This window comes from Palaemon carinicauda, chromosome 1 (genome assembly GCF_036898095.1).
Source record: "Palaemon carinicauda isolate YSFRI2023 chromosome 1, ASM3689809v2, whole genome shotgun sequence".
In the NCBI taxonomy this organism is placed as follows: Eukaryota; Metazoa; Arthropoda; class Malacostraca; order Decapoda; family Palaemonidae; genus Palaemon; species Palaemon carinicauda.
In genome coordinates this window covers 187,937,108-187,962,100 of record NC_090725.1, presented here as the reverse complement: position 1 = coordinate 187,962,100, position 24,993 = coordinate 187,937,108, and the positions used below count along the sequence as shown (strand labels likewise).

At 39.5% G+C, this 24,993-nt stretch overlaps 2 protein-coding genes across 3 annotated transcripts in view; one reads left to right on the top strand and one right to left on the bottom strand.

Annotated features, from left to right (window-relative positions):
- The window catches only part of LOC137653193 (26S proteasome regulatory subunit 8), a 49,465-nt gene extending 28,517 nt beyond the window's left edge, over positions 1 to 20,948 (top strand). Inside the window, exons 4-8 of the mRNA XM_068386577.1 lie at positions 10,271 to 10,463; positions 10,710 to 10,799; positions 11,023 to 11,219; positions 11,433 to 11,552; positions 20,578 to 20,948. Of these exons, the coding sequence (XP_068242678.1) occupies positions 10,271 to 10,463; positions 10,710 to 10,799; positions 11,023 to 11,219; positions 11,433 to 11,552; positions 20,578 to 20,808 (831 nt within the window). The 3' untranslated portion in view covers positions 20,809 to 20,948. The remainder of the gene's footprint in view (positions 1 to 10,270; positions 10,464 to 10,709; positions 10,800 to 11,022; positions 11,220 to 11,432; positions 11,553 to 20,577) is intronic.
- pea (ATP-dependent RNA helicase pea) overlaps positions 19,151 to 24,993 on the bottom strand; it is a 274,698-nt gene continuing 268,855 nt past the window's right edge. The window contains exons 12-14 of one of the 2 annotated variants that reach the window (XM_068386568.1): positions 21,911 to 22,090; positions 21,492 to 21,753; positions 19,151 to 19,651 (exon numbers count right to left, since the gene is read on the bottom strand). In XM_068386568.1, the coding sequence (XP_068242669.1) occupies positions 21,531 to 21,753; positions 21,911 to 22,090 (403 nt within the window). In that variant the 3' untranslated portion in view covers positions 19,151 to 19,651; positions 21,492 to 21,530. Of the gene's footprint in view, positions 19,652 to 21,409; positions 21,754 to 21,910; positions 22,091 to 24,993 lie in introns of those variants that run through there. The other variant, XM_068386562.1, reaches the window with a different exon arrangement.

Sequence of the window (24,993 nt, the reverse complement as noted above, 5' to 3'; positions counted from 1 at the left end):
GGCACATTTTCTGTTGTCAGGCCACGTGAACTTGAAGAACAATATCTTCTGGGGTTACACACCCCCTGAGCACTGTCTGCAAAAGCCATTACACTCGGTGAAGTGCACTGCCTTGGTCGCCATCTCCAAATATGGCATCATTGGAGCATTCTGGTTCTTGGACGACAACAAGCGGTCTGTGACAATCAACACCGAGCGATATGTCCAGGTGCTTGGCAAGTTCTGGACAGCACTTGGTCAATGGAGAGGAGTCGTCAGGGTCCTCCAGTGGTTCCAGCAGGATGGTGCCACCCCCCACACTTCAAACGAATCATTGGCATGGCTACAGCAGTGTTTCCCTGACCAACTGATCAGCCACAGGTGTGACCCGGAGTGGTCGCCGCATTCAGTGGACCTGAACCCCCCAGATTTTTATCTCTGGGGATACCTTAAGGACAGGGTATATGGAAACAACCCCCAGACTATCCCTGACCCGAAGGCAGCAATCACAGCAACAATAAGAGTGATCCCAAGGGAGGAATGCGGGAGGGTCATCGAGAACTTTGCCCGCCGGATCCAAATGTGCCTGCAGGGGGAGCTTATTTGGAGCACATTTTGGAGAGCCAGTGAAACAAAGAGTTTTTGTTTTACAGACTTGAAACTTTGGAGATGTCTACTACACAGGCTTGACCTAATGTAACTAAAGTTTTGTGTCTATCTAAATAAAATTTTGGAAGTTATTGGTTTTTTGGAGATGACCGGTTTTTTTTGTATCACCCTATACTTAGGCCTCTCCTTGTGGAGTGTCGGGAGTGGTCATCCTACCAGTGGGAGTGTATGCGACGGAAGTCTAAAAGGGATTCTTCTCCCTTGGGGTCTTCCCTGAGGTCAAAGAAGCCCCGACTTCTTTCTCCAGTGCCTTATTCCCTCCCTGCTGACTGCTTGTTCAGTGTCCTTCAAAGGATGGATGATTCAGAGTGATGACCATTTGATCCTCGGGCAACCCTCAGGTTAAGAGGACCCCATCGCTTCCCCCTAGCGAAGCCGTGCCACCCACAACCAACAGATAGTCTTTCTCTATTGGCACTATACGTTGATGCTGGCCTTTCCTGTGGCTTTCGGGTTCCCTCTAGGGATTGGCTCTTAGAGGGGCTGAAGCTAGGGCCACAGCTGAAGAGCATATCTGCCTGTGGGGCATTAGCTATGGCTGTCCCCCCAAGCTTCTTGCCCACATGAGGAGTTTCTGGCAGGGTTTCCCCAGAAGTAGGTTGGCCAGGGCAACAGCCACCCATTGAGATACTAGCGTGAGAGAGAGATTGGGTCCTTTGACTGGCCAGACAGTACTACTTTGGATCCCTCTCTTTAGTTACGGCTCATTCTGTCTTTGCCTACTCATGCACCTAATAGTTTGGCATATTCTTTCCACATTCTGCTCTGTCTTTATACACATGACAACACTGGTATTATCAAACATTTCTTCACTCAATGGGTTATCTACTGCACTGTAATTGTTCAGTGATTACTTTCCTCTTGGTAAGGGTAGAAGAGACTCTTTAGCCATGGTAAGCAGCTTTTCAAGAAGGAAACTACAAAATCAAAACATTTTATTTTATTTTGATTGTATTACTTCTCTTGTATTCATTTCCTTGTTTTTTTTCTGTAATTGACTATTTGTTCCATAACTGGAATACAAACCTACGCTATTTATTAGGGGTTATTACTTTTAGCGAAGCCGTAAGGACGAGCCGTTAAAATTTTAGCGAGGGTAACTACCCATTCCGCTAGTTAACGGGGGTTAGTTAGGAGCTTGCTACCGCTCCCGCTCACACAATGGTGATTTAGCTCACTTTGGTTTTGGCTTGAAGGGTGCACGGTCATTGCCGTTCTTCATCCTTCGCCTATTTGGTGCTATTAATGCTTTTGTTGTGATTTTTCTTTTATTAGTGTGTGTTGACTTCTGCTACCATGCGTACTTGCCCAGGACTCGAAGGTCGGCCCTGCTGAACCTTCATGCTGGCCGTGGACACCGATCGCCACACCCTTTGTCCCGCCTGCAGAGGTCAATGGTGTGATAGTGGTAACAGCTGTAATGAGTGTCGGGAGTGGTCTGCTTCCCAACAAGAAAGGTTTGGGCGACGGCGGAAGAAGAAGTCAAAGCGGGATATTTCTCCTTCGAAGGTTTCTTGGAAAGGGGAAAAACCCAAGACCTCTTCATCCGCTTCCCAACCTTCCTCCGAAGCTCCTGCTCGTTTGGTCTCTTCTGGGAGACCGTCATGCAGTAGCATAGACCCATTAATTTACTGCCAACCCTGGTCCTCAAGAGATGGTGAAGCGTCCCCACCTCTCCCCGGATGAGGCCTTGTCTCTGTCTTCTTTTGTACAGGTGTGGTCGTCCTTGGCGTTTCCGGGTCCGCCCTCCAAGGACTCCGTGCTGCGCTTCATCCATGGTGCTAGTGCGCAGCCGTCGTCGACTTCGGTGTTAGATCCTCTGTTGTACGTTGACGTGATATTGTCTGAGGCGTCTTCTGTGGCCGCTGCCAACGCCCCTGCACCTTCAGACTCTCCAATTGTTGCTGCCGACTCTATTCCCCCTGTTCCTGCTCGTCCTTCGAGGGGGAACTTAGTTTTTCTTTGATCTCTCCAGCGAGTGTTTCTCCTCCTTGGGGGAGTTCACTCATAGAGAGTCTTCTGCGGAGGACTGCTGCTTCTAGAGGTCAGCTTGCTGATGCCCCGATCCCTAGAGGGTGTGTACAATGCATAGCTCGCCCTCCGCTTTGCCTTATTGGTGAAAAGGCATCTCTTCGGCTCTTAAGCCTCATCCTCGCAGAATCTCCAGCAGACGATACTCCGCCTCTGTCGTCTTCTGGCCCTCGACCTTAGCCTGTTCCTGGACCTTCTCCTGACGACGCAACAACTTTTCCTCGGGCTTCAGTCCTGGACTCTTCTGTGGATCGTTCGCGATCCCCGTCAGTGGATGTTCCCCCTTCTAAAGAGCTCATCCCGGTTCCAGTTTAACCTTCATGCTGACCTGCATTCACTGTTCCTGTCTCCTACTCATCATCTGCCTGCTCTTGCTGCACCTTCTAAGTGTTTAGCTGCGCACCAACGCTCTCCAGTGCCCTTTAGTGCACCAGCACTCACCAGCGTCAAGTTAGTGCTCTCCAGCACTTCAGCGCTTTCCAGAGCGTCATTGCTCGTCAGCGCTCTCAAGTGCTTCAGCATCCTTCGGTGCCTAATCACACACCTGCTCGTCAGCAATTTTCAATGCCCTAGTGACTTGATCGCCTCCGCTCTCTAGCGCACTCTCACCGGTCTAAGGACCAAGGTTTGCCAGCTCGCCAGTGCAACAGCGCTCTCCTAACTCGTCAGCGCTCCCCTGCGCAGCTGCACTCTCATGCGCAACGCCGTTCTCCTGCCCGCCCGCGTTCTCCAACTCGCAAGCACTCTCCTACATGCCAGCGCTCTTCTGCGCACCAGTTCAGCACTCTCCGGCTCACCAGTGCTCTCCAGCTCGCCAGCGCTCACTTGCGGGGTCCGCTCACCTGCGCACTCACATTTACATGCGCACCAGCTCCTTACAGAGCGCAAGTGCTCTCCAGTTCACCAGCGCTCTCCTGCACACTTGCGCAAAACCTCAGAGCAGTTTCTACAGGCTACAAGACTCAAGGAACTTCACAATAAAGATTGTGACAAGTCACCATCGCCCCATTCCTCTCCCTGCAAACGCCTTACAGCGCCACCATTGGGGAAAGGAAAAGGCTCTACAGAAGGGTTCAGGATCCCGTAGATTCGATTTTCAAAGGCGGACCCACCACCGCAAGTATCGGTTGAGACTCCTCTCATTGAACCTTCAGTTCCTCTCCCTTCAGGGGATCTTTCCGACAGTGTGCTTGTCAGCAAGCAGACTTTGTTCGCTACCAGGGTCAGATGCAGTAGTGCAAGCATTCGGGCCTGCCATGTCATCTTGCTCGTCACTGACCTTTATTCCAACGGCACCAGCAGAGCTACCGCGAGGAACCTTGACTTCTTTTCCCCTGAAGAGGAAAAGAGGAGTCTCAGATGCGATCACATCCCTTAGGGGGAAGCTAGCTCCTGTTAGGAACACACACCTACCTCGCGTGAGGCTCGAACTTCCTCTCCTCCACCTTCGGAGAAAGTTTCTCCTCACACGGAGAGTTCTCCACCACCGACGGAAGTCAGGAGGGATAATCCCATCCGACCTTCAATGCTTGAGTCCTACCTCCTTCCACGGAAGGAATCTAAGGACTCGAAGACTCTCCCAAAGTCCTCTTCAAAGACCTCCAGGCCTACAGGAACCACTAGTCGCTCTAGGGATGCCCGCAACCCTCCCCGAGAGGAACTCTGGGTGGAAAAAGACTTCGCTGCTAGTCCCACTTCGGAGGGGGAGCAGAAAGAGTTAGAACATGCATGCTGGCAAGTTGTGACTCTTATTAGGGTACTCCAGCCCAGACGTGGCTACGTCTTCTCGGAGACATTTCATCTCTGGCCCTTCTAGTTCCCAACGGTCACCACAGGATTCGATCTCTCCAGTGGTGACGCAAGTCCAGTGGAATCAGGCCTTCGACTTCCCGGACTTCTTGATCCCCATCGGATCAGCGGAACAGACGGACCTCGAATGGTGGGTGTCAGACGAGAACCTACGAAAGGGAGTGGATGTTTTCATCTTTCCCCTATATTTGATGCTGTTCTCAGACACTTCAAAAAAAGGGTAGGGTGTCCCATCTGCTGCACCACACGACCTCAGGCCTCTGGTCAGAGTCAGAAAAGTACCTCCACATAAATCTCTTAAAGGTGAGGGCCGTCTTTCTGGCCCTTCAACAGTTATACCAGTTCCTGGCAGGCCACTCGGTGGTGATGAGTGACAACATCACAGTAGGAGCTTACGGCAACAAACAAGGAGGTACCTTTTTGCAGCTGCTATCCCATCTAGCAGTAGAGATGCTGAGATGGGCCGAGATTCACTCGATACCACTATCGGCCCGCTTTATTCTGGGCAAGAGGAATTTGTTTGCCGACAACCTGAGCAGAGCATCTCAGATATAGTGAGTACTGAGTGGTTTTTTGCATCATCTAGTAGCAAGAAAGTCCTGACTTTGTAGGGTTTTCCGACTGTGGATCTCTTCGCAACGGCCCTGAACTTCAGGCCCCCGTTGTACTGCTCCCCAATCTCTGACCCCAAGGCTCTCAGGCAAGATACCTTCTAACTAGGTGGGACAACATTGACGTTTATGCCTTTCCCCCCATTCTGTCTGATTAGGAGGGTACTCAACAAGGTCAGAACATCGGTCAACCTCTCAATGACTCTCATAGCTCCGCTATGGTATCATGCGGAATGGTTACCAGACCTTCTGCACCAACTGACGGAGTCTCTAAGAGAACTCCCTCCTTTGAAACAAGGAAATGGAATAATGATACACAGTAAGACAATATTGATAGAATATGATCGAGATGATTTTCAAATTATAACGCATCATAATAAATCTACGGAAACTTCACTTTTTCAGTTCGACATATGACGAACTTGACTTACGACGTGTCTCGCGGTCCCAATCTCCGTCGTAACCTGTACTTGCTTGCATGAGGGCCATCAACAGGCTGTCTACTCCTAGTTCCACCATGCAGGAAGGGAAGGATATGGTTCTCAATGAAATATTCAAGACCCAGAAGCCTTCCAGGTCCAGTGCAGCTCTGCCCTGGTCTAAGGGTTTGACAGCCGCAAATAGGAAAGCTATTGGCCAGATAGCTGGAATTTCTAGTTCCTTGAGGGCAGGTTCCTCCTCTCGGTCCCTTCCACTTCCCTTTGTTTTACAAAGGAAGTATTACGAGATCGAAGGGGAACCTCATTTCACCATGTCCCTCGACCCTTTGGTAAAGTCCCTAACTAAGGGTATCCCTACTCAAACCCTCTCTTCTCTGAAGGCCTTCCTCTTGGCAGTTGAGCTCCTGAACCCAGAGAGAGGCGCGAAGTATGCCATGCAGGCTGTTTCGTGGCTCGATCTATGGGCAGGGTCCTTTGGCTTTATGGTTTGCTGCCATGATCTTTCAAAGGAGTCATCCAGGAAAACTGGAGACTTTCCTGTTGTCAGGTACCCAGACTCTTGAGTTTTTATCGCACCACGTCGTCAACCTGTGGGCGAATGGCATTCTCAAGAGAAGGGATGCCGTCATCGGGAAGTTCCACAAGCAGGTGCCGAAGGTGGAGGTCTCCCAGTTAAGGAATTCCACCCTTGAGGGTTCTTGTCTCTTCGTTCTAGAAGAGATAGAGAGGGCTGCTGAGCGATGGAGGAAATTGTTGAACAATTCTCTTCTCCATAGGGCTGTGACATCGAGGCCCTATGGTAGACCTTTCCATTCTTCCCAGACTCAGCAAGCACCTTCCTCTTCTCACCTGTCAAATTCTAGGTCTGGCCAGAAAGGGACCAAAAGTCCTTCAGAGGAAAGAAGGGAGGAAAGGGAGGTGGCCGAGGTGGTCACTCCCAGTAGGAATGGCATTCCTTCTCACCTACCACCTGTGGAAGGATGCCTACAGTGCCGCTGGCAGAAGTGGCAGCTCTACAGGGCAGAACCCTGGACGGTCGAAGTGATCGCCCTAGGGTATCACGTCCCGTTCATTCAATCTCTTCCTCCTCTGACTCGGGATCCAGTGCATCTAAGCTTTTATGCGAAGGCATCCGCAAAGGAGCTGGCCTTCAGCGCTGAAGTCTAGGTCATACTGCAGAATGGCGCTCTCCAAGAGGTTGCAGACGGGTCTCCAGGCTTCTACAGTCTAATTTTTCTGGTGAAAAAGGTGACTGGAGGCTGGAGACCAGTCATCGATCTCTCCCCTCTAAACAAGTTTGTACAAAAGACTCAGTTCAGAAGGGAGACAGCAGACACGGTCATCCAAGCGGTTCGTCCAAGGGACTTCATGTTCACACTGGATCTGAAGGATGCATACCACCATATCCCAATCCATCTGTCTTCAAGGAAGTATCTAAGATTCATACACAAGGAAGAGACATACCAGTTGGAGGTTCTATGCTTCGGTCTCGCGACAGCTCCTCAGGTATTCACCAGTGTTCGTCCTGGTGCCATGTTGAGCTCACAGGAACGGCATCCGTCTTCTCATGTATCTGGACGACTGGCTGATCCTAGCAGACTCAAAGAAGACCCTCCTTCGTCACCGGAACATGCTTCTTGAGTTTTGTCAGGACCTTGGGGTTCTGATAAATCACGAGAAGTCATTACTGCAACTTTGACAAAGCCTGGTATACCTCGGTATGATCATAGACACCCTCCAAGAGAAAGTCTTCCCATCAGACGAAAGAGTATACAGACTGAAGGAAGTGGCCGCACCCTTCCTCAGAAAAGAAGTTCTTCCAGCCTCTCGTTGGTTGAGTCTGTTAGGCAATCTGACCTCTCTCATCCGTCTTGTTCCAAACGGCCGCCCCAGGATAAGATCCCTGCAGTGGCAGCTGAAGTCCATGTGGAACCAACACTCCGATCCACCAGACACCCGAGTTCCCATAACTCAGGATCAGGTGACGGATTCGACCGGGCCAGAATCTTCTCGTCCCCCTCTGGATTTGATGCTCTTTGCAGCCTCTATGCCATCTTGCAGTAAAGATCTTCAGATGGTTAGAAGAACATTCGGAGTCTCTTATCAGCTCGATTCCTTCCAGGCAAGAGGAATGTGCACGTGGACAATCTGAGCAGAGTGACTCTGATAGTAGGCTCTGAATGGTCTTTGAATTGTCAGATAGCCAACAATGTATTGACTTTGTGGTTCCCCGACTGTAGACCTGTTTGCAACATCTCTGAACAGCAAGCTTCCATTGTACTGTTCTCCAGTCCCGGACCCTCAGGCGCTATGGCAAGATGCATTCTAACTACGGTGGGACAACCTTGATGTGTATGCATTTCCCCCGTTATGTCTGATGAGAAGACTGCTCAACAAGACCAGATTGTCCAAAGATCTATTAATGACCCTTGTAGATCCGCTATGGCATCATGCAGAGTGGTGTCCCGACCTCCTGCAACTTCTAGTAGATCTACCAAGAGAAATCCCTCAACGACCACATCGACTGAAACAACCACATGCAAACATTTTCCACAAGACCATGCAGTCGCTTCAATTTCACACGTGGAGACTATCCAGCATCTCCTTTCTCAGAAGGGCTTTTCACGACAAGTTGCGAAACGAATGTCTGGATACTTGCATAGGTCCTCAGCCTCGGTCTATCAAGCAAAATGGAGAGTATTCTGTGGTTGGTGTCGTGGAAGGAGTATCTCTCCACTCGTTGCCACTATTCCAGTATTAGCAGAGTTCCTTGTATACCTTCGGGAGGTAAAGCTCCTTTCAGTCTCGGCTGTGAAAGGTTATTGCCCAGCCTTAAGCCTTGCCTTTATGCTGAAGGGAGTGAGTATTTCCTCTTCATTAGAGCTTTCTTTACTCAAACTGAGGTTTGAGATCACTTACCCCCAGTCAGAGATTAGGCCTACAGTATTCCTTGGGACGTTATTCGCGTCTTGAGATCCTTAAAAGGACCTCCTTACGAACCATTACACCATGCAACTGACCGAAACCTCGCTTTAGCCTCGGTAAAGAGAGTCAGTGAACTACATGGCCTCTTGTATGACATCGCCCATTCAAGGGGATGTGGGGAAGTGACACTCAGCTTTGTCCTTGAGTTTATTGCTAAGACTCAAAATCCTGGGGTGCTGGACCATAGATTTTGTGTTCTTTCAGATTGAGAGTCTTCGTTTTGTAACCAGTGACCCAGATCAGTTGTTGCTATGCCCAGTGAGGAGTTTGAGATACTATCTTAAACGTACTGCAGCAACACGGCCCCGACTAACACCTCTGCTTGTTAGCTCAAGGAGAGTAAAGAGGGGGATCACCAAGAACACAGATTCCTCCTGGATTCGCCAAGTAATTGAAAGAGCCTTGGCTCCTGATCTTCCTCAGGCTCGTCGACCTAGAGCCCATAATGTCAAGGAAATCAGCACTTCCCTGGCATTCAAACGCAACTGCTGTGTTGCAAGTACTTTAAGCTAGCGTGTGGAAGAGACAGACCACCTTCACAGCCCATTATTTAAAAGACGTGACCCACAGGAGACTTGATATGTTCACTATCGGTCATGTGGTGGCTACTCAACAAGTGGTTTAAGATACCTCAGGGTCCTTGATGGACAAGTAGCAGTTAGTTGAGGGCATTGGTTACCTGGTTTAATACTAAGATGAATGAGAGAATATCTGGCTTTCCTTTCTTCATCTTTCCCTCCCTTGGGGTACAGCACCATGTGTCCCTCTGCAAGCTGGCCCCAACCTCTGCAGGTAATTATCAGTTCCCTTGTGTAGTCTAGTATAAGTTATAAATTTATATACTGTCCACATCCCCCTTGTTTTCTGTGAGGGAAGCAATGGGATACGTCTTGTTTTCCTATATAAACTCAGAAGGTGTTCATACAAGACAACAACTGCATTGCAATGGCCGCTATTATACTCACTTTGTATATTTTAACCAGGTGTCAAAGTTTTCTGTAGACCACAGTCATATACTGTACTTAGTAAAACCAGGTCAATGTCCATGCCAGATCTAGGACTTCCACCCACCTAAGAGTGAGTCATCCACATAAATAACGGAAGGTATGTTAGTATGGAAATAAATTACATTCATATATAATTTGTATTTTTCCCCAACTAATACAAACCTGGAGTTATTTATTTATTTATATAAATTGGCCCACCATCTCCTGTCTACCAGAAGTCTTGCCTGCAATCAAAAGTGCAGTCTCACTGCTGTGAGAGTGTATACAGAGGTGGCGAGGCACCCCCCAGCCTACCCACTCAAGCAGTTAGGCAGGGTTGCCACTTCATAATTAAAGTCTAATGGCTACCTTCGAGCTACGCTGAAAGATAATCCACATGAATAACTCAGGTTTGTATTAGGGAAAAATACGAATTATCTCCAAATTTGTTATTTTAATGGCTATGTACTTCAGCTTCGCTGTTATCAATCCTGTGTAAAGAATTCAGGTTTGTATAGTTTGGAAAAACATAAATTGCTATAGAATTTGCCTTTTGTTATTCACAGCTATTTAGAAATCAATTCTAAATTTTTACAGAATTATACAATAATAGGCCTAATATTTGCTATTATGGGATAAATATTTTAGTATTGCATTGGAATATAGCGAAGGTTAGAATGATCCACAATAGAATACATTTAATCTATCCTCTGTTCCTATAACTTCCACAAGCTTGTCTAATAATTATTTTCTCCCAAAGGTTGATCCTCTTGTTAGTTTAATGATGGTAGAGAAAGTCCCAGACTCTACGTACGAGATGGTTGGTGGCCTGGACAAGCAAATCAAAGAAATTAAGGAAGTCATAGAATTACCCGTCAAACATCCTGAATTATTTGATGCACTTGGCATTGCTCAACCTAAAGGGGTTTTGTTGTATGGTCCACCTGGAACAGGTAATTTAGAATTTAATTTACATTTTATCAATATACCGTAGTCATTCGTAAATTTACACAGTTGAATGACTAAATATTTTGTACGTTCTGTATCTACAGTTTTAGGAAGTCAAGCAAGTAGGCCATCTAGTTTGGTAATGCAACAAGTGACTTTTTCTGTTTTTGGATAGCAACACTTAACCTTATTAATACAGAGTCTGCATTCATTTAATTCATGAAGTAAATATGAGATTTTCCTTTTTTCAGGAAAAACATTGCTAGCCCGAGCTGTTGCCCATCACACTGACTGCACTTTTATTCGTGTATCAGGTTCTGAACTTGTTCAGAAGTTCATTGGTAAGTTGTTATCTCTTGAGTATTTTGAGTACAAGAAATTAAGGATCAAGTTAAAAAACTTTTGTCTTGTGCTCTCAGATTTATAACCTGTAGAACTGTGCAAAATGGAGTAAGAATTTTCTTTATAAGGTTCCAATGTAGAATATTAAGAAAATATTAAAAGAACCACAAAATTTCCTTTCTATTCTGCCTTCCTTATTGTCATGTGTACTGTTTTTTTTAGGGGAGGGTTCAAGAATGGTCAGAGAATTGTTTGTGATGGCTCGAGAACATGCTCCTTCCATCATTTTCATGGATGAAATTGATTCGATTGGATCATCTCGCATTGAATCTGGTAGCGGGGGAGACTCTGAGGTCCAACGTACCATGTTAGAGTTGCTTAACCAGCTGGATGGGTTTGAAGCTACAAAAAATATCAAGGCAAGCTAAAACCTAGTCATTAAGTCCCTATTTTTTTAGTTTTTAAGGTGAAGAAGAACTTTAAATGAAGTGTAAAAGACTTCTGTTAATTACATAGGTCATCCTTGTTTCATTTGTACAAAATTTCATTGGTTTATTTTTATTTTTGTATGTGATAGCTGTATTAAAATTTGCTTACATTTTATATGTTAAGAAGAAATTTTCTAACTACAGGTGATTATGGCCACTAACCGCATAGATATCTTGGATCCAGCATTGTTGCGACCTGGACGTATTGACCGCAAGATTGAATTCCCTGCTCCCAATGAAGAAGCAAGATTGGATATCCTGAAGGTTTGTTTATTTTATTTTGTATGCATTTTATATCTTTTAGATTGATTAATGGTTCCACTTAAACCTGAAGTAATAGAAATATGAACCCCTTATTGTTTTTTTTTAAAACTACTGTTTAGTATTTAAGATGATTTAGTTAAGTATACATATCAAACCTTACTTATATCCCAAGGAATGTATCAGAATAAAGTTAGCTTAACCCTCTCGTACTTTTGGAGGATCCACTAATGCTATGAGATACAACAATTTTCCCGAGTGAAGAAGTGACACGTGTTTTTTTTTTTTTTTTTTTTTTTGCACATCAAAATTATAATGGATGTGAGCTTCTGGTTTGATGCTTCGTGTTGAGGAATAGTTGAACTTTGTGATAATGTAAGCAAAATTCCTTCGCAATGGTAAGAAATAATAAAAGATGCTTTATTAACCCTGAATAGGTATCGTTATGTGACCACCTTAAATAAGTATCGTGGGTCGACCTCGACCCGAGATCCAAAAAAAATTCCTAAAAGAATTAATTTACAAATCAATTCACAACCTTTTGATAGAAAAAAAACTTCAAAGAATATTCTAATCTTCAAAAATAGTAAACAAAAGCTAAGTCCAAAATAAATATTTATTACAAATAAATTAAAAAAAATAAGTATAAAAAAAAGTAAATGACTTTACAAAAAAATTTACCTAAAATCTAAATATGGAAATAAACTAAAACTATTCTAAGCACTTATTCTATGATAATTGAGCACCATTTGCTGAGATCCAGGGGCGAGAGGGAGGAACCAAAAGGGAACGTTTCCTGAAATGAGAAAAAAAGTGTATGTTTTTTGGCTAAAAAAATCTATCCTCTTTTCAACATTTTTTGGGGGTAGGTAAATGACATAGTTAGTGGCTGAAATTTTTACAGGATATTGTATTATTATTGTACAAAAAAAATGTGTAAAAGAATCTGCACTTGGATATTATTTAATGTTTTATAAAGGGGCAAATTTATTTATTTCTTTTTTTTTTTCTTTTTGCTGAGTTATATCATGAAAGCTTTTCAAGACAAATCCTTATACCCATTGCTGAGCTGGGTACTTATGCATGAAAATATCAAAAATTTTATAAAAAAGAGGAATACATCGAGCTATGCCAGCTTGTGTCGGTTATGCTCACAAAATGGCCACCAACCACACCTCCTTGGAAGGTCAAATCTGCTACCTGAAATGGAGAAAGATATGTCAATATCAGCGAGTTATTTACTTATATGATTGTTCGGGGATTTGCAGAAAAATATTATGGTAGCTAGAATGAAGTTTATAGATTATTTTGCTATTAAAAAAATAAAATAATTATAATTAAGTTATTATAAAGGTACAAACTTACAAAAACAGGAGAAATTATAAGCTATTTTATAAAAACATACGTGGTAGAAGACATTCACAAACACTTTACAACAATCCTTTTTTATACAGGCCTAAACACTACTGCACATTTGTTAATTATATAAAAACTTTGATATTACACAACTTACCTTAATTAGGTATTGATGGGTCGAGCTCGACCCGAGGGTATCTCAGGAATAGCACAAAGAAAAGAGCTGGGATGAAATGCGTCCTGACCCGACTGCTGCGCACAAAGAACTGAGGTCTCGCAGGTCGATATCACTCACAACCAATACGAATGAAAAATTATGGCAAAAAAACTATTTTTTCTTTCAACCTAGGGTCGTATGTATCCAGGGTTGTGAATTTGAATACAAAAACCATAGATATTTAAAAACATAATCATGAAAAATATTAGTTGTAGGTTTGAGGAATTTATTTCATATGAATATTGTGTAGAAATGGTTGATCTTTCCCAGTGATGCAATAATAATAGCTATAAACGAACTGTATGAAAATTGATATGCTATGAACCAAGAAAATAAAATATTGATATACAGTAAGAAAATATGGATAAAATGTCTTTAAGATGATTACAGTATCATGACACAGCATTATAAATTACGGAAATTTAACATCATAAGATCGACTTACACATCCAGATTAATTTACGACCTGTCCCTAGGAATCTAACCCAGTCGTATATTATTATTATTATTATTATTATTAATATTATCATTACAAGCTAGGCTGGGAAAGCAAGGTGCTATAAGCCAAAGGGCTCCAACAGGGAAAAATTGCCCTGTGAGGAAAGGAAATAAGGAAATAAATAAACTACAAGAGAAGAATAAACTATCAAATAAAATATTTAAAGAACCTTAACCACATTAAATTAGATCCTTCACATGTAAATTATCAAAACTTAAAAAAAAAAAACAAGAAGAGAAATAAGTTAGGACAGCATGCCTGATTACACCCCCAAGCAAGAGAACTTTAATTCAAGACAGTGGCAGGTCATGGTACAGAGGCTATGGCACTACCAAAGACCAGAGAACAATGGTTTGATTTTGGAATGTCCTCCAAGAAGAGCTGCCTACCATAGCTAGAGTCTCTTCTACCCTTACCAAGAGGAAAGTAGCAACTGAACAATTACATTGTAGTTGTTAACCCCTTGAATGAAGAAGAATTGTTCTTTCTCCTAGAAGAGCTGCTTACCATACCTAAAGAGTCTCTTCTACCCTTACCAAGAGGAAAGTAGCAACTGAACAATTACATCGTAGTAGTTAACCCCTTGAATGAAGAGGAATTGTTCTTTCTTCTAGAAGAGCTGCTTACCATACCTAAAGAGTCTCTTCTACCCTTACCAAGAGGAAAGTAGCAACTGAATAATTACATCGTAGTAGTTAACCCCTTGAATGAAGAGGAATTGTTCTTTCTCCTAGAAGAGCTGGTTACCATACCTAAAGAGTCTCTTCTACCTTTACCAATAGGAAAGTAGCAACTGAACAATTACATCGTAGTAGTTAACCCCTTGAATGAAGAGGAATTGTTCTTTCTTCTAGAAGAGCTGCTTACCATACCTAAAGAGTCTCTTCTACCCTTACCAAGAGGAAAGTAGCAACTGAACAATTACATTGTAGTTGGTAACCCCTTGAATGAAGAAGAATTGTTCTTTCTCCTAGAAGAGCTGCTTACCATACCTAAAGAGTCTCTTCTACCCTTACCAAGAGAAAAGTAGCAACTGAACAATTACATTGTAGTTGTTAACCCCTTGAATGAAGAGGAAATGTTCTCTCTCCTAGAAGAGCTGCTTACCATACTTAAAGAGTCTCTTCTACCTTTACCAAGAGGAAAGTAGCAACTGAACAATTACATTGTAGTTGTTAACCCTTTGAATGAAGAGGAAATTTTCTTTCTTCTAGAAGAGCTGCTTACCATACCTAAAGTCTCTCTTCTACCCTTACCAAGAGGAAAGTAGCAACTGAACAATTACATTGTAGTTGTTAACCCTTTGAATGAAGAGGAATTGTCCTTTCTCCTAGAAGAGCTGCTTACCATACCTAAAGAGTCTCTTCTACCTTTACCAAGAGGAAAGTAGCAACTGAACAGTTACATTGTATTTGTTAACCCCTTGAATGAAGAGGAAATGTTCTCTCTCCTAGAAGAGCTGCTTACCATACCTAAAGAGTCTCTTCTACCCTTACCAAGAGAAAAGTAGCAACTGAACAATTACATTGTTGTTGTTAACCCCTTGAATGAAGAGGAATTGTTCTCTCTCCTAGAAGAGCTGCTTACCATACCTAAAGAGTCTCTTCTACCTTTACCAAGAGGAAAGTAGCAACTGAACAATTACATTGTAGTTGTTAACCCTTTGAATGAAGAGGAAATGTTCTTTCTTCTAGAAGAGCTGCTTACCATACCTAAAGTCTCTCTTCTACCCTTACCAAGAGGAAAGTAGCAACTGAACAATTACATTGTAGTTGTTAACCCCTTGAATGAAGAGGAAATGTTCTCTCTTCTAGAAGAGCTGCTTACCATACCTAAAGAGTCTCTTCTACCTTTACCAAGAGGAAAGTAGCAACTGAACAATTACATTGTAGTTGTTAACCCTTTGAATGAAGAGGAATTGTCCTTTCTCCTAGAAGAGCTGCTTACCATACCTAAAGAGTCTCTTCTACCTTTACCAAGAGGAAAGTAGCAACTGAACAATTACATTGTAGTTGTTAACCCCTTGAATGAAGAGGAAATGTTCTCTCTTCTAGAAGAGCTGCTTACCATACCTAAAGAGTCTCTTCTACCTTTACCAAGAGGAAAGTAGCAACTGAACAATTACATTGTTGTTGTTAACCCTTTGAATGAAGAGGAATTGTTCTTCCTCCTAGAAGAACTGCTTACCATACCTAAAGAGTCTCTTCTACCTTTACCAAGAGGAAAGTAGCAACTAAACATTTACATTGTAGTTGTTAACCCCTTGAATGAAGAAGAATTGTTCTTTCTTCTAGAAGAGCTGCTTACCATACCTAAAAAGTCTCTTCTACCTTTACCAAGAGGAAAGTAGCAACTAAACATTTACATCGTAGTAGTTAATCCCTTGAATGAAGAGGAATTGTTTTTTTCTTCTAGAAGAGCTGCTTACCATAGCTAATGAGTCTCATCTACCCCATCAAGAGGAATATAGAAACTTAACAATTACATTGTAGTAGTTAACACCTTGAAATGAAGAGGAATTGTTCTTTCTCTTAGAAGAGCTGCTTATCATAGCTAAAGATTCTCTTCTATCCTTACCAAGAGGAAAGTAGCAACTGAAAAATTTCATTGTAAGTAGTTAACACTGAATCTTTGAATGAAGAGAAATTGTTCTTTCTCTTAGAAGAGCTGCCTACCGTAGCTAAAGATTCTCTTCTACCCTTACTAAGAGGAAAATAGCAACTGAACAATTACATTGCAGCGAAGAAGAATTGTTTGGTAATCTCATTGTTGTCAAGTGTATGAGGACAGAGGAGAATATGTAGGCAAAGACAATATGAGTCGTAAACAGAGAGAGGGATCTAATGTATTACTGTCTGGCCAGTCAAAGGACCCAATAACTCTCTAGCGGTAGTATCTTAATGGGTGGCAGGTACATTGGCAATCTACTACCTATATCTAGGAATTCAACCTGGTCGTAAGTCAACGACTACCTATATAGTTCTATAACAATAAACCTCCTACAATACTGCGCGACTAAGACAAAAGAGTTGACCATAATGTAACTGAATTTTTTGGAAATCTAATTATCCCTTTAGATTATAATTTTTAAGACAAATCTTTATCAGTATATGCAAAATTGTAGTAATTGGAAAGAGAGATACAGTATATTTTTTTAACAAACTGTTTGTAAACTGTGGTAGGCTAGAACACATTGTTACAAATACAATGGTTTTTATTAGAGGGTTTTGTTATTTGATCATATGAATGAGTGGTGTGGGGTAAATGGATTGTTAGAATGAGTCATATTTGCATATGTTGAGATTATAGTTTTTTTTTTTCATTTGAGATAAAGATATAGTGAGAGTGAGTGTATATTGCTATTGCTCAACATTGTGGTAGTGTGTGAACAGCTGACTATGAGTAGACAACATGAATGAAAAAAAAGAATGCTTAGTAATTTTATTAACATAAACAAGAAATTAGTACAGAAATAAAAAGTAAGTCATGATATAACAGTACTGTATATTTTCTTCTATCTTTGGTGCCTTTACATTGTCTGCCAAACCTAGCTGTCAGGTGATTGAAGAAATTGATGTGAATAGTGTAGTGTTCTTGGCCCATTACTTTTCATACTATATACACATGGCATGTGGTTTGGCCTAGAAAACGAGCTTGTTGCATATGCATATGATGCTACTCTCTTTGCATCAATTCCATCCCCTGAACGTAGATCTTGGGTTGCTGAATCCCTTAATAGAGATCTAGCTAAAATTAGTGCATGGTGCAAATTATGGGGTAAGAAGTTGAATCCTAACAAAACTCAAATTATGATTGTAAGTAGGTCAAGGACAGTGGCTCCTCAAAATCCGGGTCTCAGCATTGATAATGTTTCTTTAATTTTGTATGATTCTTTTAAAATTTTAAGTGTGATTCTTGACAGCAAATTTACTTTTGAGAAACACGTTAGATCTGTGTCTTCCTCAATTGCACAAAATAATGGCTTGTTGAGAAAGTCTTTCAAGATTTTTGGTGATCAATCTATTCTGAAGAAGTGTTTTTATTCTTCCATTCTACCTTGTTTCGAGTATTGCTTTCCTGTCTGGTCTTCAGCTGCTGATTCTCATCTTAATTTGTTGTACAGAAACTTACGGTCTATTAAATTTCTTATTCCTGATCTAGATGTAAATCTTTGGCACCATCGTTCAATTAGTTCATTATGCATGTTGCATAAGATTTTTCATAATTTTGACCATCCTTTACATTCAGATCTTCCTGAACAGTTCCATCCTGTTTGTAATACAAGGCAGGCAGTTAATTCTAATAGTCAGTCCTTCTCCATCATGAGGCTCAATACTACACAGTATTCTAGAAGTTTTATTCCAGCTGTGACCAAGTTGTGGAATGATCTTCTTAATAGGGTAGTTGAATCAGTAGATCTTCAAAAGTTCAAAGGAGCAGCAAATGTTTTTATGTTGAAGAGGCTGACATAGTCTTTTTATAGTTTATACATGACATATCTGTTTTGACGTTATTATTTTTAGAATGATTTATTGTTAATTTTTTCTCATCATTTATTTATTTCCTTATTTTTTTCCTCACTGGGCTATTTTTCCCTGTTGGAGCCCTTGGACTTATAGCATCTTGCTTTTCCAACTAGGGCTATAGCTTGGCTAGTAATGATAATAATAATAATAGTAATATGGGAGATATTTATTATTGTTGTTACTCTTGATTTTTTTTATTTTTCCTTGTTTCCTTTCCTCACTGGGCTATTTTTCCTGTTGGAGCCCCTGGGCTTATAGCATCCTGCTTTTCCAACTAGGGTTGTAGCTTAGCAAGTAATAGTAATAATAATAATAATAATAATAATAATAAAATTGCCAAAAGGTTATTTAGTACAGGACAGGTTCAGTACAGATACTAATAACTTTCATATATCCTATCATCACTTTTTCAAGGAAACATATTCAGGTATATCTCGACTTACATTGTTTCGAGTTAAGTTGCATTTAAAATTTACATTGGTTGTCAAAAATAATACATGGAAAAATAAAAATCCAGTTTTGAGTCATTTTGTTTGACATTCTGTCTGTCCGCCACAAGTATCAAAGTCATAATATCACTGGAATATCCTTAAAAGCACATAAAACATGTTACTTTACTATAAATAAGAATTAAGGAATATAAAATCATTTTAAAATACTTCTATTTAACGTAAACGTTCACATGATTAACATAAATCCTACCGAACGAACTATGAAAACAGCTGTGACTTTTTATATTGATTAACGCTTTTCAGAGCTTAACAGTAACGTCTTCTATGATAGTTCAACTATCTACCATTTGAAGCATTAACAGCTCATAAAATCATGTTATTGTACAATATATAAGAATAAAAGTATATAAAATCACATGAAAATATATTTTTATCTTATTTTCTTAATTTCAATAAGTTAAATAATTGAATAAGTTAAATAATTCCTCTATTCCCCTTAAATGCTATAAATATCTATAATTTGAATAGCTTTAGCCTCAGGCGGCTTTTTGGAGGGACTAGGAGTTTATTACAATAATCCACGATCGTCTTCTAGTCCTGACCCCGGGTCTTCTTTTTCTAGCCAAAAATAAAAAGCTTCTTCAGAGAAGATGGGTTTACATCTCGGCTTTCGAGTCAGAAGATAGTAACCACTGTCTTGTGTCGACCTTACAACTATATCTTCAACAGGTAGTTTTTCAAAATACCAAAACCAACCAGTCCCTTTCAATGGGGGCTATCCATATTTTGATGAGCTGCCTAATTATAAAATGTAATTTTGTCTCCATCCTTAAATCCCTGATGAGAAAAATTGCCTCTTCACTAGCGTTCTTTGCTAATAAGAAGTTTCAGGACATATTTTGTATTGGTTGGTCTAAGTATACAGAGTTTTAAACACTTCCTGAAACAAATCAAAACAGTACAATATTCATGAAAGTTACTGGGTGCATTTGTGACCCCTACAGGGGTAGTCCAGAGAGAAGGACCAAGTCAACGAGGCCCTTCAGGAGAATCTGAAAAACGAAACGGACAATCATTATTTTTCACAAGAGAAAAGAATAAAGGGGCATCATTACTCTCAAGGATCTATGAGGCAGCTCATAATTTTGTAAAAGTTGGTAACTCCTTTAGAATAGTGTGTGATTGTCAGACGTATGATGAAAAACTTTTATTTATCATAGTTATACCAAAATGGCCACACAAATGATGCATATGTCAAACTTATGAATGCAATTAACATAGGATGACATCATGAAGAGAGCCACAGCTCCATTATCTCTGAAGATAACCAAGTGGAAACTTCTTGGGTGCTATGCAATATGTTTACCTCCACATACTGTACACCAAATAACAGATTTTTTGAGTTGGGGGGGAAAAATATTAATGAAAAATTGTGATGGTTGGTCCCTATAAAAGAATAATGTTGATTGTGGGTACAATCAACTATCCTTTCCTATCTATGAGCTCTGATCTTGCTTTTATTAAAATGTTTTGGGCAGGTTTAATAGAAGGACCAATGATGTCAGCGGTTTATGAAATGGTTATGTATTGCTTACTTGCATTATTTTCTTTTTCAAAACCATTAACACACTTCTCTCTGCACATAAGTTTAATTTTTATTTTTCTTTCCTTTCCCATACTCAGCTACTTTCCCTGCAGCTAGGGATTTTAGCATTTTGCTTTTCCAGCCACAACTGCAGCTTAGCTTGTAATAATATTGATATGGAATACTCTAATCCATTTTTCATATACAGCATAATTTTGTATTGGTTTTTTATGCTAAACATGTTGAGAATCTGATTTTTTACTGTCAGAAGAGATGGAAAACTACAAACTCATAAAATATTTTTTTCAGGAATTAACAATTATGTATGTGACATTATCTACCCTTATGAAAATTACTTTTTTAATAGGATGCGATTTTAATTACTTTCTACAGATTCATTCCCGCAAGATGAACTTAACCAGAGGCATTAATTTACGAAAAATTGCTGAAATGATGCCTGGTGCCTCAGGAGCTGAAGTCAAAGGCGTATGTACAGAGGCAGGCATGTATGCCTTGCGAGAGCGACGTGTCCATGTTACTCAGGAAGATTTTGAGATGGCCGTTGCCAAGGTTATGCAGAAGGATAGTGAGAAGAATATGTCTATTAAGAAGCTATGGAAATAATTCATCTGAATAAAATTGACTTTAATATCTTTTGAGTATCACATTTAGCTCCTGGAATGGGAATAGGTATAATGTATGGTTTTCTTAACTAGGTCAACCTTATAAAGTATTGTATTGAATAATAAAATTGAAATATTAAATTTAGTTTTACATCCTGTTTCAAAACCATTTCAAGTGTTTTAGTTTTAAATTTTTAAAGCAGACTGCTGAGTCAGAAATGTTTATTCACTAAGTGAAACTGAATTGGAATAAAATTTGTATAGTTAGGTAAGATGGTGTCAGAAAATTAACAGAAACCAATACAATTGGCCCTTAAGAGATGCTACAAAGACACTTTCATTACCAACAATGGTCTCCTAAGCATTGTGGCATCTATCATATTAACCAATATGTAACATTTCAGAACAAAGTAAGATAGAAACAATGATGCTTTTGGTAATATTAAACTACTCAAGTCAAGTACACAAGAAAAAAAAGCTTAATTATTTAAATCTGTGATGTTTAAATACAAGCAAACCAGGTCTTCAGCATAACTGCTAAAGTGAACAATTATAGTATTTAAAGTTGAGGAGTTCAGATGATCATTTCATAATAAAATGCATTTTTATTACAAAATTTAATGTTCAAATACATTACACCTCACTATGAAACTGATATACTGTATATAATTATTAATAACTTACACAAAAACTGTACATAATTAATATAAAATCGGAAAAAAGTTAGTTTCTTCTCCTGCGAACTCGAGATATTCTCCAAGAATTTGGTTCCTCATATTTGTTGTACAATGGCTCCAGCCTCTGGTTCTTTTTGTATTTGCTTAATTTAGTAGGATCCCCCTGCTTGAAGAGTGAGGGTGCAAATTCTACCAACCACTTGGGATCAATTGTAGTAACTTCACGCATATATTCCTTTGTGGTCTGCACCAATTCATGATACACAACCCTGAGGAAACAGTAATTTTTATCAACAAAAATTGTTTATCTAAAACAGTTCATCTTAATTTTATTAGTATAAAGTTTCACTCAATTAGATATTTATAGCAATATTATGACTACAGTAATGAAAATAAATATATATTACAGGAGTAAAGAAAACTTACCATTCAGGTTGTCTATTAAAGAGGGCAGATGATGGATGAATATAAACAACTTGGGAATCTACCAGTGTGCGATAACCTTCCTGAGGGTCTTTTTTGGCAGCATTACGAAAGAATCCGGAGCAGATCGCTTTCTGTGCCCTAGCTACATTCTTGCCACAACTCACTACATCTAATTTGTGCCTGCAAAAGATTAGAAAAGTCCATATCATGACAAAACTAGGATAAATCTACAGGAAAAATATTCATTTTACCATAATTCTTCATATGGAGCATGAAAACGTTAAAGAGGTAGACCAAGACTAAAAGCAACTAATGTAAAGTAAAAGTAAGACAGCAATGTAGCTGAAGACCTAATGGATACTGCAAATAACCTTAGGTATGGTTGGCTTTATGAATTCTGATACAAATCACAAGCTAGTGTTAGATTAAATAAAAATCACAAATTTTAAAAGTGATTTGTATTTTAACTAACTAAAGAAACCTTAGGCCTTTAATAGGAGTATGATTTCATCGTAGCGGGAACTTGGCTTTTAAAATTTATAATGAGGTATCAGTAATTAGAGACTGGTGAGAGGGAAATCCTGCTTCCTCGCCAGCACTGAGTAGCCGATTCGACCATCCCCTAGGACTTAAGGGGTGGATGAGGCAAGAAGTAAAATTTGAATGGTTCAGGTTTATAGTTAAGAAAAATACAAATTACCTTGAAAATTTGAATTTGTTCCTACATGTATAAAAAGCCTTGTTCTTTAATAGGAGATTTATCCTAAGGAGGGAGGTAAGTTCAATAACTTTGACCAGCTCCAGTTCACCTCCCAGCAACTACGATAAAGAGATTTAAGTGAAACACTTCTATGGATTTCTGGCAAAAAATTGTGTTTTTCTTTAATATCTCCCAGGTTAATTACTTGATCAGAATGGTACTTTAACACAGCACTCAATGTACCTCCCCCTAATTTTTGATGCTTAATGCATTGGAAAATCTCGTTAATTAAGGCGTTTACTCTTGTCCTAATAAGCCAAAGCCAAATATAATTGAATCGAGTAAGTAGGTAAAGCCATTTGAATACCTACACTCCTCCATCACTTCCCTCTCTCTGTCTAGACTCTCCTCCTATCCCTCCTGTAATCCCCTTTCCTAGTCTCTCCGGCGCCGCTTACACTAGTTTTTCTGTAACCTGTTATATTTGTTAGTAACTTATAGAATTGATGTGTTGGATTCTTGTTATAAATTTTATTGACATTTCATGAAGTATTTCGTCAAGGTGTATAAGGAGTTTATAGCCTTTAGCCTATTTATCCAATTTGATGAACCTGCCCTGACAGCTAATTTAAACTGTAAGAAAAAATTAAAAACATTTTACAAAAGATGCATTGATAGGCTTTACCTACTTGTAGAGTAAATGTTATCAAGTGTTATAAAATTTGACCAAAACTTTTATGGTGTATTTGCTCATTTTACAATAAACAATCATAATTTGGGTATCTGACATGGTTTATGCCTAAGCAGTTTGTTGTCTCAGTGTTTGTTTCATCAAGAAGTTTTCCCCATCATATTCATGACTAACACGTCAATTTACCCCCAGTAAATGCAGAAATGAATTTGCATTATGTCTCCATTCCATATACAAAATGGAACAAGCTAACAATAAACTAAGGATTATTCTTAACAGGTAGAAAAAACTTTAGGTTTGTTGCACACACAATAACACATCATGGCATAAGAAAAACAAACATATCACTGAATGGGTAAATCTTGATATTTACCTTATAATTCTCTCTCTCTCTCTCTCTCTCTCTCTCTCTCTGTATGATATATATATGTATGTATGTATATATATATATATATATGTATGATATATATATATATATATGTATGATATATATATATATATATATATGTATGATATATATATATATATATATATGTATGATATATATATATATATATATCATATCATATATATATATATATATATGATATATATATATATATATACATATATATATATCATACATATATATATATATATATATGTATATATATATATATGTATGATATATATATATGTATATATATATATATATATATATATATATATGTATATATATATATATACAGTAGGGTCCCGAATTAAGCGTGTTCGAATTACACGATTCCCCTTTTCCACGATCGCTATTTTTCAAAAATAAATTTTCTGTATCCACGAGGCTGTTCAAAGTTCGCGAGTCAAGCACTACAAAATGTATCAAATCTATAGTCTTTTTAAGTATATTGGTAGCCCTAAATACGGTGATTTATAATAAATGTTACAAAACAATATTAACATTACATTTCATTAACATAATTTTAATGATGAATAGCCTATTTAAGGATAAAATTCCACAACAATGAAATCAACTGTTAACTGTGCGAGTCCAGCTGACAAAATGTAAACAGAAATGTGGTTACGTTCTCGGCAATCTTTATCTTTCTCCAACCTTACGATAATTGTAATGGTAGTGTTAATGATGGTATATTAAAGCATTATTTTTGTTTAGTACAGTATATTTAAAAGCCTTATTTTTCCCTCTGGGCGTTCAAGGTTTTCACGAGTAGACTGGGTTCGTTTATCGGCAGTGAATAGCCTAAACTTCGGTAACGAGTCGTCAATATTTTGTCATATTTTAAACAGTAGGCTATACATTTGATTTGCAAACATTGGTTTTGTAGAGTAGACGGTAAAATAAAATCTAGAGAGAGAGAGAGAGAGAGAGAGAGAGAGAGAGATTTGATGGCAGAAATCTCTCTCTCTCTCTCTCTCTCTCTCTCTCTCTCTAGATTTTATTTTACCGTCTACTCTTCAAAACCAATGTTTGCAAATCAAATGTATACTGTTTAAAATATGACAAAATATTGACGACTCGTTACCGAAGTTTAGGCTATTCACTGCCGATAAACGATAACAAACCCTTTAATGCAAACTAACTGTATCCTTTGATATTCCTCTATATTTATCACGAATTCCTTCTATACCTCCTCAGACACTCTTATTTCAAATATCTAAATTATTCTTATCACAACTAACACCATCTAGTCATTTTCA